Genomic DNA, 14,827 nt, shown 5'->3' on the forward strand with positions numbered 1-14,827 from the left:
GAGAGCCACCATTTTGGATTTCAAAAATGGTATTGGGCATCGATTTTCGGCATCATACACGCGTCCTGTACCGAAAATATCCATATCGTAGAATTTGAGAGCTTTTCAGAGAACAACGGCCGCCTTGTTGGATTCCAAAATGGCGTCAGACATCAATTTTAGGGATGTACACGTCGACCCAGTTCCGAAAATATCCATATTATAGGGTATTTGACAGTTTTTTTTTTCTGAAGTCACTTGCCACCATCTTGGATTTAAAACTGGCGTCAGACCTCGATTTTCAGGATGTACGCGTAGTACTTGTTCCGAAAATACCCAAATTCGATAGTTTTTCTGAATCTGAGAGCCGCCATATTCGATTACAAAATAGTGTCAGACATATATTTTCGTCGAACCCGTTCCGTAAATACCCATACATATTGTAGAGTATATGACAGTTTTTCAGAATCTGAGAGCCACCATGTTGGATTAAACAATGGCTTCTGACATCGATTTTTGGTCTCAAGACGTCATCCCGATTCCGGAAATACCCATATTGAAGGGTATTTAGCAGTATTTCCCACTTTTTTTGAAATTGGAAGTCGCTATCTTGGATTTCAAGATGGCGCTGGATATCGATTTTCAGTCTCGAGACGTTAACCCGATTCCAAAAATATACGTATTGAAGTGTATTTGGCAGTATTTCCCACTTTTTCTGAAATTGGAAGCCACCATCTTGGATTTCAAGATGGCGCTGGATATCGATTTTCGGTCTCGAGACGTCATCTCGATTCCTAAAATATACATATTGAAGTGTATTTGGCAGTATTTCCCACTTTTTCTGAAATTGGAAGCCGCCATATTGGATTTCAAGATGGCGCTGGATATCGATTTTCGGTCTCTAGACGTCATCCCGATTTCAAAAATATACATATTGTAGTGTATTTGGCAGTACTTCTCACTTTTTATAAAATTGGAAGCCGCCATCTTGTATTTCAAGATGGCGCTGGATATCGATTTTCGGTCTCGAGACGTCATCCCGATTCCAAAAATATACATATTGAAGTGTATTTGGCAGTATTTCCCACTTTTTCTGAAATCGGAAGCCGCCATCTTGGATTTCAAGATGGCGCTGGATATCGATTTTCGGTCTCGAGACGTCATCTCGATTCCGAAAATATTCATATTGAAGGGTATTTGGCAGTATTTCCCACTTTTTTCTGAAATAGGAAATACCAATATTGAAGGAAATTAACATTATTTCCGGCCTTGTTTTAAATCTAACCTCCGTTTTAGAATGGATGGTTTCTTGTCGTGATCCTCCTTTTTAAACAACCTATATAGACTTTGTCTCAGAGAACAGAATGAGTGACATATGACTAGAATAGATAGTCGAGACTGGATGGATTCTTGATTTTGTCGTGGTGATCTTGTCGTGCGACAAGAAATTGTTGTTTGACGAGAATTTTCCAGGATGACCATTTTTTAATGTATCTTGTCGTGCGTCAATGACAAACGCGACAATTCCCATATCTGATCTTGTTCCTTGGTCAAAGAATGTTCTTCCCACCCTCTGCGGGTTGCTGAGCCCAATCGGGTTAAAAGTATGTTTACCAGTACAAGGTCCTTATAATCTTCGGGCTTGATCACTTGATCCAGATTCTGCACCACTCTTTCGAAGCCGTTTATCAGAGTGTGCAGGTCAGCCACCAATTCCTTGGACAATTTTGGCAAATTAAACAAATTTTGGAAAATTGGTTCTCCCTGAAGGCAACCCTTTAGATAGTGGAACTTTTCCATTTTAGGCAAGTCGGTCTCTCTGTGGATGAGTGAAACGTACACATCGCGGAAACTGATCCATTAATCGATATCCCCGTTGAAAACCTGGAGCTTGATCTGGGGTAAGCGAACAGGATCAAGTGTATCGTGCTCGTGCGTGAGCGTCTTATTCGCTCGCATCGAATGTTCTGCTTCTTCAGATCCCTGAAGTGCCTTAGCCTGATCCATAAGAACTAATCTAGTCTTATCGAAAGCCTCATCCTCATCTTCAAAGTCGTCGTGAGCCTGAATATCTACTAATACCTCGCAAAACCTCTCCCGCAACTCATCAATCTTTTGCAAGCGCACTCCTTTACCTAGGTCATACATGGATGAATGAGGGGTTTTGACGCTTTAATAGCCCTCAATCAATTTCAACTTCTGTTCAATTTTCATACTATCAATCTATCCTCTTCAGAACTTTCTCTAGCTAATAAATTATCACAATAATGTTTCATGTTCATATGGGTATAGCATTTCCTCCCGGCTTATAAAATTTTGATTGAAAAGTCTATGAAAAAATGCTGTTGGTCACATTATCCCGCTGGCGCATTTTACATCATTTACCTCTAAGACAGTTTAGTTAGGAAATAACAGAGTGGGAAAACGATGAAAGCCATGAAAGGAATCGGGACGGATAGAAGCTCCTCCGGAAGGAGAATTTTACAACGGAACGAGATAACAATCCAAGGATGGACTCTGGTGAAGCTTTGAATATTGAGTCTTTTCATCAGTGAAGGTATGATTAATTAAATACTGCCAAATGGCTGTATGCCTGAATGAGGAATATCTCAAGGCTTATGCTGATTTTCGACTATGTACCAAAAAGAAAAGGGATTGTATCATTTGGTCGGAATGTTTACAGTTTGCTTCACTGCTAGACCTTATATTAAATGAGTGCTTCTAGCTAAAACGATCATAAACTAAAAGTGCTGTCTTTGAGTAATACTTTCAATAAATCTTAATAATCGCCAATCGAAGGGAAGAGATAAAATCCTGGGATTCAAAAATCCCGAGACCCCGGACTGGAAACTCTAAATATATTTTTCGATTCACTAACTTGTTTTCACCAATTCACCTCAATTTGCACGGCATTTCTAAGAAAGTTGCCAAACTTTAATTAAGAATCTATTTTCAATGTACCACCGACCAACATAAAACCACAGACAAGCAGACATAATTCTCATAATCACATTCTTCGCAAATAAGGTTTTAGTTGGGAATGTGTTCTCATTTGGTCATTGTGGTACCACTGAATTAACGTAAGGTGCCAAATTTCAAACATACCAGTGATGCCAGTTATTTTGGAGGTCAATTTAGTAGAGTCAGCTCTTGAAAATGATAACGAGGTCAAAGAATCTCACTGGAGACACATACCACATACCAATATGAAGAATGCAGAAAAATCAACTGCAAATTGCGCTGATTTTTCTGTATTCTTCAGATTGATATGTGGTATGTGTCTCCAGTCAAACCACTTTTTTTTTATAAATTAATTTATTTGATAAAACTCAATCGAATTAACTTTACAGAGCCGAGGACTCTTGTTCATTGTTCAAAACATCGTAAAACTAGAGTCAAAAATGGTACGGCAGTATCGCCAACGGGAGGCAGAGCACTTCGATTGCAGCAATTGACGCAAAACGTAGCACCGACATCACTGACTAGCATCTGTTTTGTTTTTATTCAACACAGATGACAAGTTTACAGAACGAGGGAAAAGGAACTAGTGAAAAAATGTATGAACGAGGGAAGCTCCGGTTGCAAATTAATGGGAATGTGCATGATAGAGGTTGTTAGTGTGCATGCAAAATATCTTTGACGATATGTTTTGAAGAATTTTCTTCCGAGAGATATATCTGTTTGTCTGTGATAATACCGTCTACCCACTCACTTCCACCGTCCACCGATGCAACAGTTTGCAACTTGTGCCTCATCAAGATTCTGTTTGCAACTACCACTTTCTCCTGCTTATATTTGAAGTCTCATTCACAAAGAAAAGAAACCCTGAGGGCGCTAAAGGCAAAGGAAAACGAGGAAACCGGTAGCTGGTTCTTTGGAAACGACTTGATGGAATTTTTCTAGCCAACCCCAGGCTGTGTAGAATGAAAAAGTTTTAATTGCAAAAATATTTTCGTGTTTCACTTAACAGTCCATGTGGCATCCAGTAAATAAATACAGAGAAACTCTTCGTAAATTAATCGTAGAGTTCTTCTGGAATGGAATTGATTAATCGATGTCGGAAATTTATCCAATCTAGAGTGGAACGCTGACACAAAGTGGTTTTTGGTAGTGATACTTACAGTTCTTCTAGATTTGGTAGCATATCGAACGATTTATTTGGTAAACTAGAGATGTTGTTGCTGCTGATGTCACTGGAATGAGAGAAAAAGAAACGGAAAAGCGGTTAGTGTTTTTTGGGTCGAAAATGTGTGTCAGTCGAAGTGCTTCGGATAGTGAGAAAGAGCAGATACCAATAGTCAAGCATCAGCTGCGAAGAATGTGCTTAATCATGATTTGTTCATAACTCAAACGATTATGAAACTAATTTATGAGTCCGATCGCTAGCACCCAACGAATTATTATAATAGGTTTGACCTAAATACTGTGAGTTTGCTTTATTTCAGTTGTCCAACTGATTAAGGATAACGTGACGTCAGATTTAGTTCGAAGCCGCTTGGGGATATGAAAACACACTTGTGGATAGGAAATGAGTTTTTCCTACTGCGTGTCGTATTTTGTTTGCTTTGCTTCCCAGCTGGACACTCGTCTGTGGCATATTGAATATTGTTCCGGAAATAACAGGACAGTCCTGGATATGCGTAGAAACAGCTACTTTTTGTAGCAGGAAAATAGGGCTACGATAAACCCAATTTCTCATTGGCTGCATTGTAAACCAACATTGCTGTAACTGATGGTACGGTTATAATCAGATGAGCACATATTTACTTTGGAACCCAACAAAATGTTCCATAATCATACACCAGACGAGCTTCTTTTGACCACCCTTCAACTCTCCCAGCGTCTTTCCGATCATGCCACAAGATTTTTTGATTTCACGGATTTGCTTCGCTTTTCGTTATATTGCTCGTCGTCCACTTTGCGTTTGATCCCATCACAAAGAACGAGCTCATTCCTGTGTAATCCGATTTTTGCAATCCTTCTCAATTGAACCCCAACGGCGAAAGACTATCTCCAATATAAGTTGCACGGTACACACGAAACAGAAGGCTACCAGCTCATAAAAGCATTGATGAAACGAGGATCCAATATCAGCTGCCTGCAGCTATCATGTCTTAACACCACCCATCAAAAGTGTTTGATGGTGTCTGAAGCTCACAAATATTTTTGTTTCACGCTAGGTATATAAAACACAGGAGTGCAACTTCCAATTGACTGCAAAAGCTCTGGAGAGTAGACCTTCAATCCCGGGATGTTCCAGGATGAAGAATCCCGGGATTTCTGAAACCCGGATATACATTTTTAAATCTCGGCATCCCGTGCATCCCGTAATTGTTTATATAGAATCACTTTTACTCCTTTAAAGTGAAACGCAAAACAAATTTATTTAACATTTAACGAGGATTTATTACATCCTCTGCATTTGTTTCAAGCAATAATTTAAATAGAAGTTCTTGCAATGGACTGCAGCGTTCAAGCAAGTTTTCCAGAATGTATATTTTTGTATAAAACCTTCACGAGTTTTTTTTTTTTTTTGTTGTTTATGAGAAAGTTTGAACATACTGAGAGGTGAGCCCATATCATTGGTAAAAGACGTGTGTGTGAGAAAATTTGCAAAAAAAACTTAAGGGCACCGGTGGTATTTGAACCCACAATTCCCATTCAGAACACAGGTACATTGCCAATTGACCACTTTGTCAAGCAGTTTTAGCGTGACTTTCTACCAGCCATTCCACAAAACTGGACCAACTAAGTTCTATTTTTTATGAAACGCTCAAAATGACGGCTACTTTTCTCGTGGTTCTAGAAGAAAAAATCTCAAAATAATGTTTTATTTTAAAGTTCGAGTGGCAGTGAACGTCAATTTAACTGCTCGAATGAAGTGGTTAATTATACAACGGTGGATCTACAGTTTATCTCAAAATTGAGCGTACACCTGTATGGGAATTTTTTTTTTAAAGGCTGTGAGTAGATAGATATTTGAAATCTTGGCTAGTGGTTGAACAACTATTTATTGCTTTATCAGTATAGCTTTGGACTTTATTTGAAGAGTCTGTATGAAGTTTGAGTAATTTCAGTAAAACGGTCAATGTTTAAATTTTTTTAGTGGATTTTAGTAAAATAAGCGGACTTTTAAAGATCATTATTTTGACCATCTTTGCCATCATTGTTCCTAGACGAAAAAACATAAAATTCTTTCCTCATTTGAAACCAAAGTTTTTGAAACTTAGGGAGTTTCTGTTGAACCAAAATTTGGACAAGTGACGTTTATAGCTGCCTATTTGACATTCCAATGCGTAGGCCAGCAAAAGAATTTTCTCAAGGGTGACCTCCAGAAACTTACCCGTCATAGGTCTAAATTCTTCATTATTGATGATTTTAATGTCGCTCATGGAATAATGCTCAAAGTTATTCCAGTGGTAATATTCTGTTTGATGATTGTTCTTCAGGTTATTACACTATTCAATATCCAAACAACCCAACATGCTTTTCTTCGACAAGAAATCCCTCCAATATTGATTTGGTCTTAACTGATTCATGTCAAATTTGTAGCCATGCTGGTTTCGGTTCTGATCACCTTCCAGTAACTTTTGAAGAAATAATTTGGGAACAATATCGAACATTTATGGAATATAGCTTTGTTTGTGCAACGTCATCTACATGTACAACTACCCTACCCACTGTAGCTACTTTAAAAACGAATACAAATAAACAATACAACAGTGCAGTGTGTCGTATGCCTCCGCCATGGCAAGACGGCAAAACAATCGGTGTTCTTTATAATTAATCAATCAGTATCACAAAAACACAACGTAGGGATCCCGTTCGCTTCAATCCAAACATTCATTTGCAAACCAAGGTTATGTAAATTATGCTCTTAAATTTATGACTATTTACTTCTACAGCTGCCTCAGTACCAAAATGCGAGGTTAAATTCGATTCAGTTATAATAGACGACGATCTTCAGCTCTTGATCCATCTTAAAAATGTCCGTAGGAGACAATATCAAAGAACACGCGATCCTGCCATGAAAGTTATCCGACGGGATTTGCAAAAACAAATTAAAAAGCGATTATCTGCCCTTAGGAAAAAGCTCAGAAACTTGATGAGCAATTCGAGAATTCCCATAATTTAAGTTTGGGTCTTACTAGTCCTATTGAGAATCAATATTTTTTCTCGGGAAAATATTTTTGATGATTCCTGGGGGACTGATTTGGGCGAAGTAAGGTCTATAACTAAAAAGTTTCATAATATGAAAGCTCCAGGTGATGATGGAATTTTCTGTATCCTCATCAAAAAACTCCCAGAGACTACCTTGTCTTTCTCGGTAAAATTATTTAACAGATGTTTCCATTTGGCATACTTTCCTGAAAAATGGAAAATGCAAAAGTTGTTCCAATTTTAAGGCCGGATAAACATCCAGCTGAAGCGTCTAGCTACCGTCCGCTTTCCTCAATAAGCAAACTTTTTGAAAAGATAATTTTGAAGAGAATGATGCTTCACATCAATGCGAACTCAATTTTTGCAGATGATCAGTTTGGATTTCGTCATGGGCATTCAACTACTCATCAACTCTTAAGAGTTACCAATTTAATTCGGTCAAACCGGGGGCGACCCCGGCGTAGTGGTTAGCATCCATACCTCTCACGCCAAAGTCACGAGTTCAAATCTCACCCCCGGATAAGTCACGAATGACCCAAGAGCGTTAAAGTGACCATATTAAAAAAAAAATTCGGTCAAACAAATCTAAAGGCTGCTCAACTGGAGTTTATCTTCTTGCCTTCGTGACACCATGGAGATCATGGATTATTGCAACATTTGTCTAACAAAACATATCATCACACGAAAACATTGCTTTGGATTGCTTCTAAGTCCAGTAACAGGAACAGCAAGCCATCTTCTTTTGACGAGCGGGTGTTCTTTGATTTTTTTTTTAATTTATTCAAGTATGCATCAATGTATTTCTATAATCTTTGTCAACGTCCCAGGATCCCGGTATTTCCCGGGATTTCAAATTTGTATTTCCCTAATCCCGGGATGGAGAAAACCGTCGAGAAATGGAAGCTCTATTTGAGAGGTTAACGTATCCCGTCAAAATGAGACGACTCGTTTTCTTAAGAAATAATGACAATTTCCCACGTAAATACAGCTAGTAAATCGAACGAAACAAAACTCTTTAAGGTACTCCAACACGAACCAAGAACGTGTGGAAAAAGTTGGAAATGGTAAAAAAAAACAACTGATCCAAATGGAAGTCCCTCAGTAAGCTACACGTGGTACGTGGACCCAAAAGCAGACCAGACGGTGAGTCAGACAGTTGCAATAAAATTTACTACGAGAGCGTCTACATTGTCGTCGTTGTTCCCGGGTTGTTGGATGTCCAAAATGACGGTTGAGATTAATGAAGCGTGCCACTTGGCTAGCATACATGTATCTATATGTGTGGTCAGTGTTGATTGCTCAAGGGTAATGGTCCAATGAAAGTTATATAGCTGCTTTTGACAAGGAGAAATCATTTGAAAGCTACAGATTTTTACAATGTTGTTTCGAGGTCATTCATAAATCAAGACACGGCTAAAGGTAGGGAAACGTAATCGCTAGAGTTATGATTGCTGAAACCACACCAACCTACTCATTAGTCATTATTTGATTGCCCGTTAGCAAGAGAACTGCATTTTGTGTATCATAGTTTCTTTTACATCAAAAGGGAAACATTGCGCTGTTCTTCGAGCATAGGTATAAGTTGTTAAAGTTGGACACCGAATGCTTATTGCCTTTTTTGACGACAGGAAAAAAACAAAAGAATCCTTCCAGCAGTCGGGAAAGATCCCAGAATCCAAAGAGAGGTTGAAGATGGATGCTAAAGATGCGGCCAGCACTCCAATACAGTTCTTAATAACCGCGGAAGGGATTCCGTCAGGGCCAGTGCTGAAAGAATTTTTCAAACGAAGGCTTGCTCTACGAACATCATTAGTCGAGATAGGCGGATGCGGCCCAACAGCAAAAAGTACGGGAACATCACTTACGGCGGCTACGATGTGGTCGTTAGGTTAATTTTCTTTGACGAAGACTGTAGACTGTAGCATACAAGAATTTTTTTACAAAAAGCAGATTTACGTATAAACACTCCCCTCTATAGATTTTTCTAGTAGTAGTGTATCTGAAGAAACAAACTTTGTTCAAAAATTTAGCTGAGATAAAAGTTACAAAAAATATTGTTTTTGTAATTTGTTATTCATTATTTAAGAGTCTGAAGGCTGGTTCGTCTCTGGCAATTAAAACACTAAAACTATTGTAAAAACCTTATACTGACCACATTACACATTAGCGGCGCCGGTGGTGTAGTGGTAAGCGTGATTACCTCTCACCCCAGCAGGCCTGGGTTCAATCCCAGTCGGCGCCACCGGGATGTTCTGAGGCATAACATCTCTGATCACGCCTTTCTTCGTAAGGAAAGTTAAGCCGTTGGTCCCCGGTTCATGAGTTGATGGGTCGATAGGTAGGGTCCAGGTGTGGAAGCTGCCTTTCTGGTGTCGGTAGCATTGGTGCACGGAAAACAAGTTCGACGGAAAAACAAATCAAGGACCACATTACACAATCTGTCTATGCGGTGAAACATTACAAATTCTGCACACTACTAAATGAAATCGGCAATAGAAAAATTTCCCGGTTAGGTGAAGACACTTGGCTTTTTGAGTTCTTATAAAGCATGGCCCACTACAACAGCATTTGGGTTTATTTCGGATTTGAAAACGGGTTTCACTCATGCGTATATTATTCCTTATATTTTAAGGAAAACATTCGAAACGAATTATTAGCCAACATTTATAATTCGAAATTTCCGAAGTGTTATAGTTTTAAAATTTTCAAGCTCTCCACATTGAAATACAAATGTCACAGTCTACCGTCCGCTTCACTATAGTTATAAAGAAAGATTACCTTACATCATATTCTTCTTGTTCTTCGCATTACAAGCTTATTGCAACTTAGTGTTTTAGATGCACTTCCACAGTTATTAATTGAGAGATTTTGATGCCTCTGTATCATTTTTGCATTAGTTTAATTGTGTGGCAAGTAACGGTGCACCGATTGCTTCGCTACTAATTTATTGTTGTTTTGTTTTGTATATTTTAATGGTAAAGTGGATAGGGTAGTTGCACATATAGATGACATTGCATAAACACACTTCTATGGTCACTAGAGACCCAACGAGAACCTACTCAGTAATGGCCGTTCTGAGGACAATTCATCGGATGATCACAAAATTATGATAAATAGTCTTCTAATATAAATTCATGAATTTTGATACCCATATTGCAGGGGTCTCTTCCCAAACACTTCTATGGTCACTAGAGGTCCTACAAGAACCTACTCCGGAATGGCCGTCCCGGGGACAATCCATCGGATGACCACAAAATTATGATAAACAGTCTCCTGCTGTATATTCTTGAATTTTGATACCCATATTGCAAGGGTTTCTTCCCAAACACTTCTATGGCCACTAGAGGCCCTACGAGAACCTACTCCGGAATGGCCGTCCCGGGCACAATCCATCAGATGATCACAAAATTATGATAAACAGTCTCCTGCTGTAAATTCATGAATTTTGATACCCATATTGCAGGGGTTTCTTCCCAAACACTTTTATGGCGACTAGAGGCCCTACGGGAACCTACGTCAGTATGGCCGTTCTGGGGAAAATCCATCGGATGACCACAAAATTATGATAAACAGTCTCCTGCTGTAAATTCATGAATTTTGATACCCATATTGCAAGGGTTACTTCCCAAACACTTCTATGGCCACTAGAGGTCCTACAAGAACCTACTCCGGAATGGCCGTCCCGGGGACAATCCATCGGATGACCACAAAATTATGATAAACAGTCTCCTGCTGTAAATTCTTGAATTTTGATACCCATATTGCAGGGGTTTCTTCCCAAACACTTCTATGGCCACTAGAGGTCCTACAAGAACCTACTCCGGAATGGCCGTCCCGGGGACAATCCATCGGATGACCACAAAATTATGATAAACAGTCTCCTGCTGTAAATTCATGAATTTTGATACCCATATTGCAGGGGTTTCTTCCCAAACACTTCTATGGCCACTAGAGGCTAAGATATCACTGAATTCTGGTTTCCTGTCGTGAAAATAACTTCGTAATTTATTAACTTGAAATCTGAAAAGGTACCCGGGTACCCTGTCGATCACATAAGGGTTAAGTTAAATAATTCTGAATTACTGTCCACCAGCTAAAAGGCCCCCTGAACAATTTTGCCCAAGACAGTAACTTTCTATCTAGTCAGGATCTTGAGATATTTATACTAGCGCCGCGTAGTGAGAAAATGCTGAACTATTGTTCAAAGTTTTGTCTGTTTAGTTCAAAACAAATTTGGAGGAAATTCAAATCGATTGGTAGCTCGGCAGCAAAATGGCAATATAAAACTCACATTGTTGTACAAAGTACATCGCGCGAGTACTCTTGTTACAAAAATTTGGCGAGTTAACTTCAGGAAAATAACAGGAACTTTAGAGAAGTTAAGGGAATTTTAGGGAAGTACATATAATTCTAGGTGAAATTAAAAAAAAATATGTTGCAAAACTTAAGGAACTTCACAGAAGTTCATAGGAAACAAAGGAAAACTTTTAAACTTCAGGCTTAGGTTCGGGTTCTAAAAACTACGGAATAATTGCAAAAACTCCAAAGAAGTTTATATCTTTCCTATCGACCCATCAACTCATGACCGGCGGCACCGACTGGGATTGAACCCAGGCCTACTGGGGTGAGAGGTAATGATGCTTACCACTACACCACCGGCGCCGCTGTTTAATGATGATTATGCAAAAACAATCTTTTTTTAGTTTCCCAAACCACAAGGCAGTTTCAAGTATTGTGAAAACATCAGGGAAGATTATTGCAGTTACATTAATTTCAGGAAATTAAAAAGATGGACATTTTGAGAAGTGCCCAGCTTTCCAGGAAGATCATAGGAGTTAGAAAGCTTCAGATAAGTTTAGAAAATTTCAGAAAAAAATCAGATTTTTTTTTTTCAAAAGTTCCGAGAATTTCAAGGAAGTACATTATTAAAAACATCAGGAGAATCGCAAGAACTACAGATAATCCCGAAAACATCAGTGAAGATCAAAGAACATCAACTACACTGAAAAAAACAATTACGATACAGAAGTTTAGAGTGCTTCAGAGACAGATGTTTCGTAATACTTCAGGAAGTGCCGAAATTTCCACAAAAACTATAGAAATTCAGAAAAGATCCATGTACATTAGGAAAATTGAGGAAATTTCAGGGAGGATCAGAGATGCTTACGTTGGTTTAAAGATACTAAAAGAAGTTGCGTGAGCACCCAACTTTTGATAACTTCAGGAAAATTGCAGGAACATCCAATCTATTTAACCGGGAATCGAATCCGCCGTCTGCATCATGATCTTGCTTTACATCCACTGGCTAAGTTGAATGGATACCACACGGGAAGGATAAAGAAACAAATTTCCCCCCAAAATGCTATGTTTTCCCAAAATCTCATTCATCCCTCCCTCCGATTGCACTCCGTTCCGTTCACAACTCAATTAACCGTTGTTGTTCCTAACAAGACAGCCAAGTGTCATCCCTAACGCAGAAATTCCCCGTGAGACCACACACTTCTATTGACACAGATCCTCGGAAAACAAAAATCCCAACAGGAGTAAACGATAATGTTTCCACCGTTTCCTGAATGAAACACAAAGAAAAATAAAGGATAACGATCCCAAGAAAGCACTCCGCCGCTGAGGAAAAAAAAGAAAGGCGCAGGGAACCGCGTTCGTGCGTGAAACGGGTCCGGAGATCTGAACCAATTTATCATCCGAAGCGTCACTTTGCCAAAGCACCCCGGCAAACATCCTTGAGTTTAATACCTATTACCCAGCAAATCCGTTATACGCGAACACTAACAATCCCGTCGCCGCCGCCGTCACCGGTTTCGATGTCGTTTTTGTAGTAGTCATCCTTTCTTTTTTCAACACCGAATATATCTATCCAAGTCCGCTGCTATGTATTGGATCTTCGGAAAACACGAGATTTGAATTCTTCAGGGCAAATTCAAGCAGGGGTCACCGTCGTCGCGACAATTGACACGTGGCGGAAGCGGAGGCAAACTGTCACAGCGGTGGTGGGTGAGATTTTTTCGTTTACCAAACCACGCGTTCCAAAGCAGTAAATCATCGGACGTCAACCGATGACAGGCGGGATGCTTTTTTCCGCTGACATGGAATATAACGCGATATGACTTTACATGCTATAAAAAGGAAGAACATTGGCTTTTGAAGGTTTGGGACCATCGCATCGCCGGCGAAGCGGAAGCCATCACAGGATATGTGAGTGTGTGTTTTTGTGTATGTGTGTAATCAAATGTCTGTTTTATGACGCGCCTAAGCCCGACGCCTTTTATTGGCCCTCATGTTTTCGGTGGCACACGAATGATGGGTAGATCTAGGTACCAAGTCAATGGGGGGAAGTCTGGGTGCCGGCCGGTAAATCTACGGCACACATTGAATGTGGTCATAAACATCGCACGTGTCAGGACGGTACAATCCGAGGTATCCGATGGGACGAAACAGATGTCGCATATATGGATGACGATGCTTACTGATGTTAATTTGGTTTCTCGCTGATGCGGAAAATGGATGCATGTGCTTTCAAGTGGCGCTCGGTGATAAGAGAGTTGTATAGGAGCGTTTCGAATGTGACAGTAATGTACCAAGGTCCTATGGTGGCTATATATTTCGATTTTTGATTGGCAGCTTTAAAAAAGTAAATCATTCTATCGCAGCGACAACAAATGAAGCTTGCTACATTCGAAACCAATTGGATGCCTATACTGGACTTAAGACATAAATTTGAATTCCATTTCCCCGAATGCAATATTACCCCGAATTTCGAAAAACTATTCGCGCTTGTCAAATGTTGTCGTCGTCGTATTTTTGCGTTGAGGTTGTGTTTCAGAAATGCAATCGAAGTGTGCCGTGGCCGCTACTAGACGCGTTTGTTTTCGGTCACTGTAGTTGTCGGTTCTGATTTAGGCGTTGATTCGGCTGGTGAGGGGCATATTCCAGACTGTTTACTGGTGAACTGAAGCCGTTGTGTCCCGAGGGCTGATATCTCTGTAGTCGGAACAGCTAGAGTGTGTTTAGTGGTTGTGGGGGGTTTACGCTGCTGTGTGACGAAGAAACGGAGAGAGAGAGAGAGCTGTTTTTAACACCATTTGAAGAAGTACCGGTAGCATATCTATGCGATCTCTTCAAAATCATCGTGACGTCATGGATTCCTTTGCAACATATCGGGTGAGATTCTTCCTTTATTTTTCTCTTAACTCTCATTCCATTATTATTTGAAACATTAAATGCTGGGTACGGGAGGGTCCGCCAGGGCACCCGGTTGAAGCGAAATGGATGGGGAAAGTGGAAATTCCAACTCCCTTTCTATAACATTTCGTGAATAGAGAGCAGGCTCTTCTCCTCACTCATTGGGACAACCTCCTGTTTTTTTACCCGTTGGATGATGTTACTGGAAGGAGATTCTCATTTATCCCGTGGATGCACGTACACGGCCAACCATACCAACTCAGTGACTGAGAATAATTGACTCAGAGAATTTTCTTTCCATACGAAATTTACTCAGATTTGGAAAAAGCGCAGTTACTCATAAGCTTTTTACTCAGATTTGGAAAAAGCGCTGTTACTCATAAGCTATGAGTAACTGCACTTTTTTTTTCCAAATCTGAGTAAATTTCGTATGGAAAGAAAATTCTCTGAGTCAAATATTCTCAGTCACTGAGTTGGTATGCTTGGC

General features: G+C 39.7%; 1 protein-coding gene across 2 annotated transcripts in view; it reads right to left on the bottom strand.

Moving 5' to 3' along the window:
- Positions 1 to 14,827, bottom strand: part of rk (rickets) — a 298,721-nt gene that overhangs the window by 51,173 nt on the left and 232,721 nt on the right. For both annotated transcript variants that reach the window (XM_065216633.1, XM_065216632.1), the window contains exon 2: positions 4,101 to 4,172. In XM_065216633.1, the coding sequence (XP_065072705.1) occupies positions 4,101 to 4,172 (72 nt within the window). The remainder of the gene's footprint in view (positions 1 to 4,100; positions 4,173 to 14,827) is intronic.

Source organism: Ochlerotatus camptorhynchus, unplaced genomic scaffold, assembly GCF_037179485.1.
Source record: "Ochlerotatus camptorhynchus isolate MF236.1 unplaced genomic scaffold, CSIRO-AGI_Acam_v1.1 ptg000065l, whole genome shotgun sequence".
Taxonomy (NCBI): Eukaryota; Metazoa; Arthropoda; class Insecta; order Diptera; family Culicidae; genus Ochlerotatus; species Ochlerotatus camptorhynchus.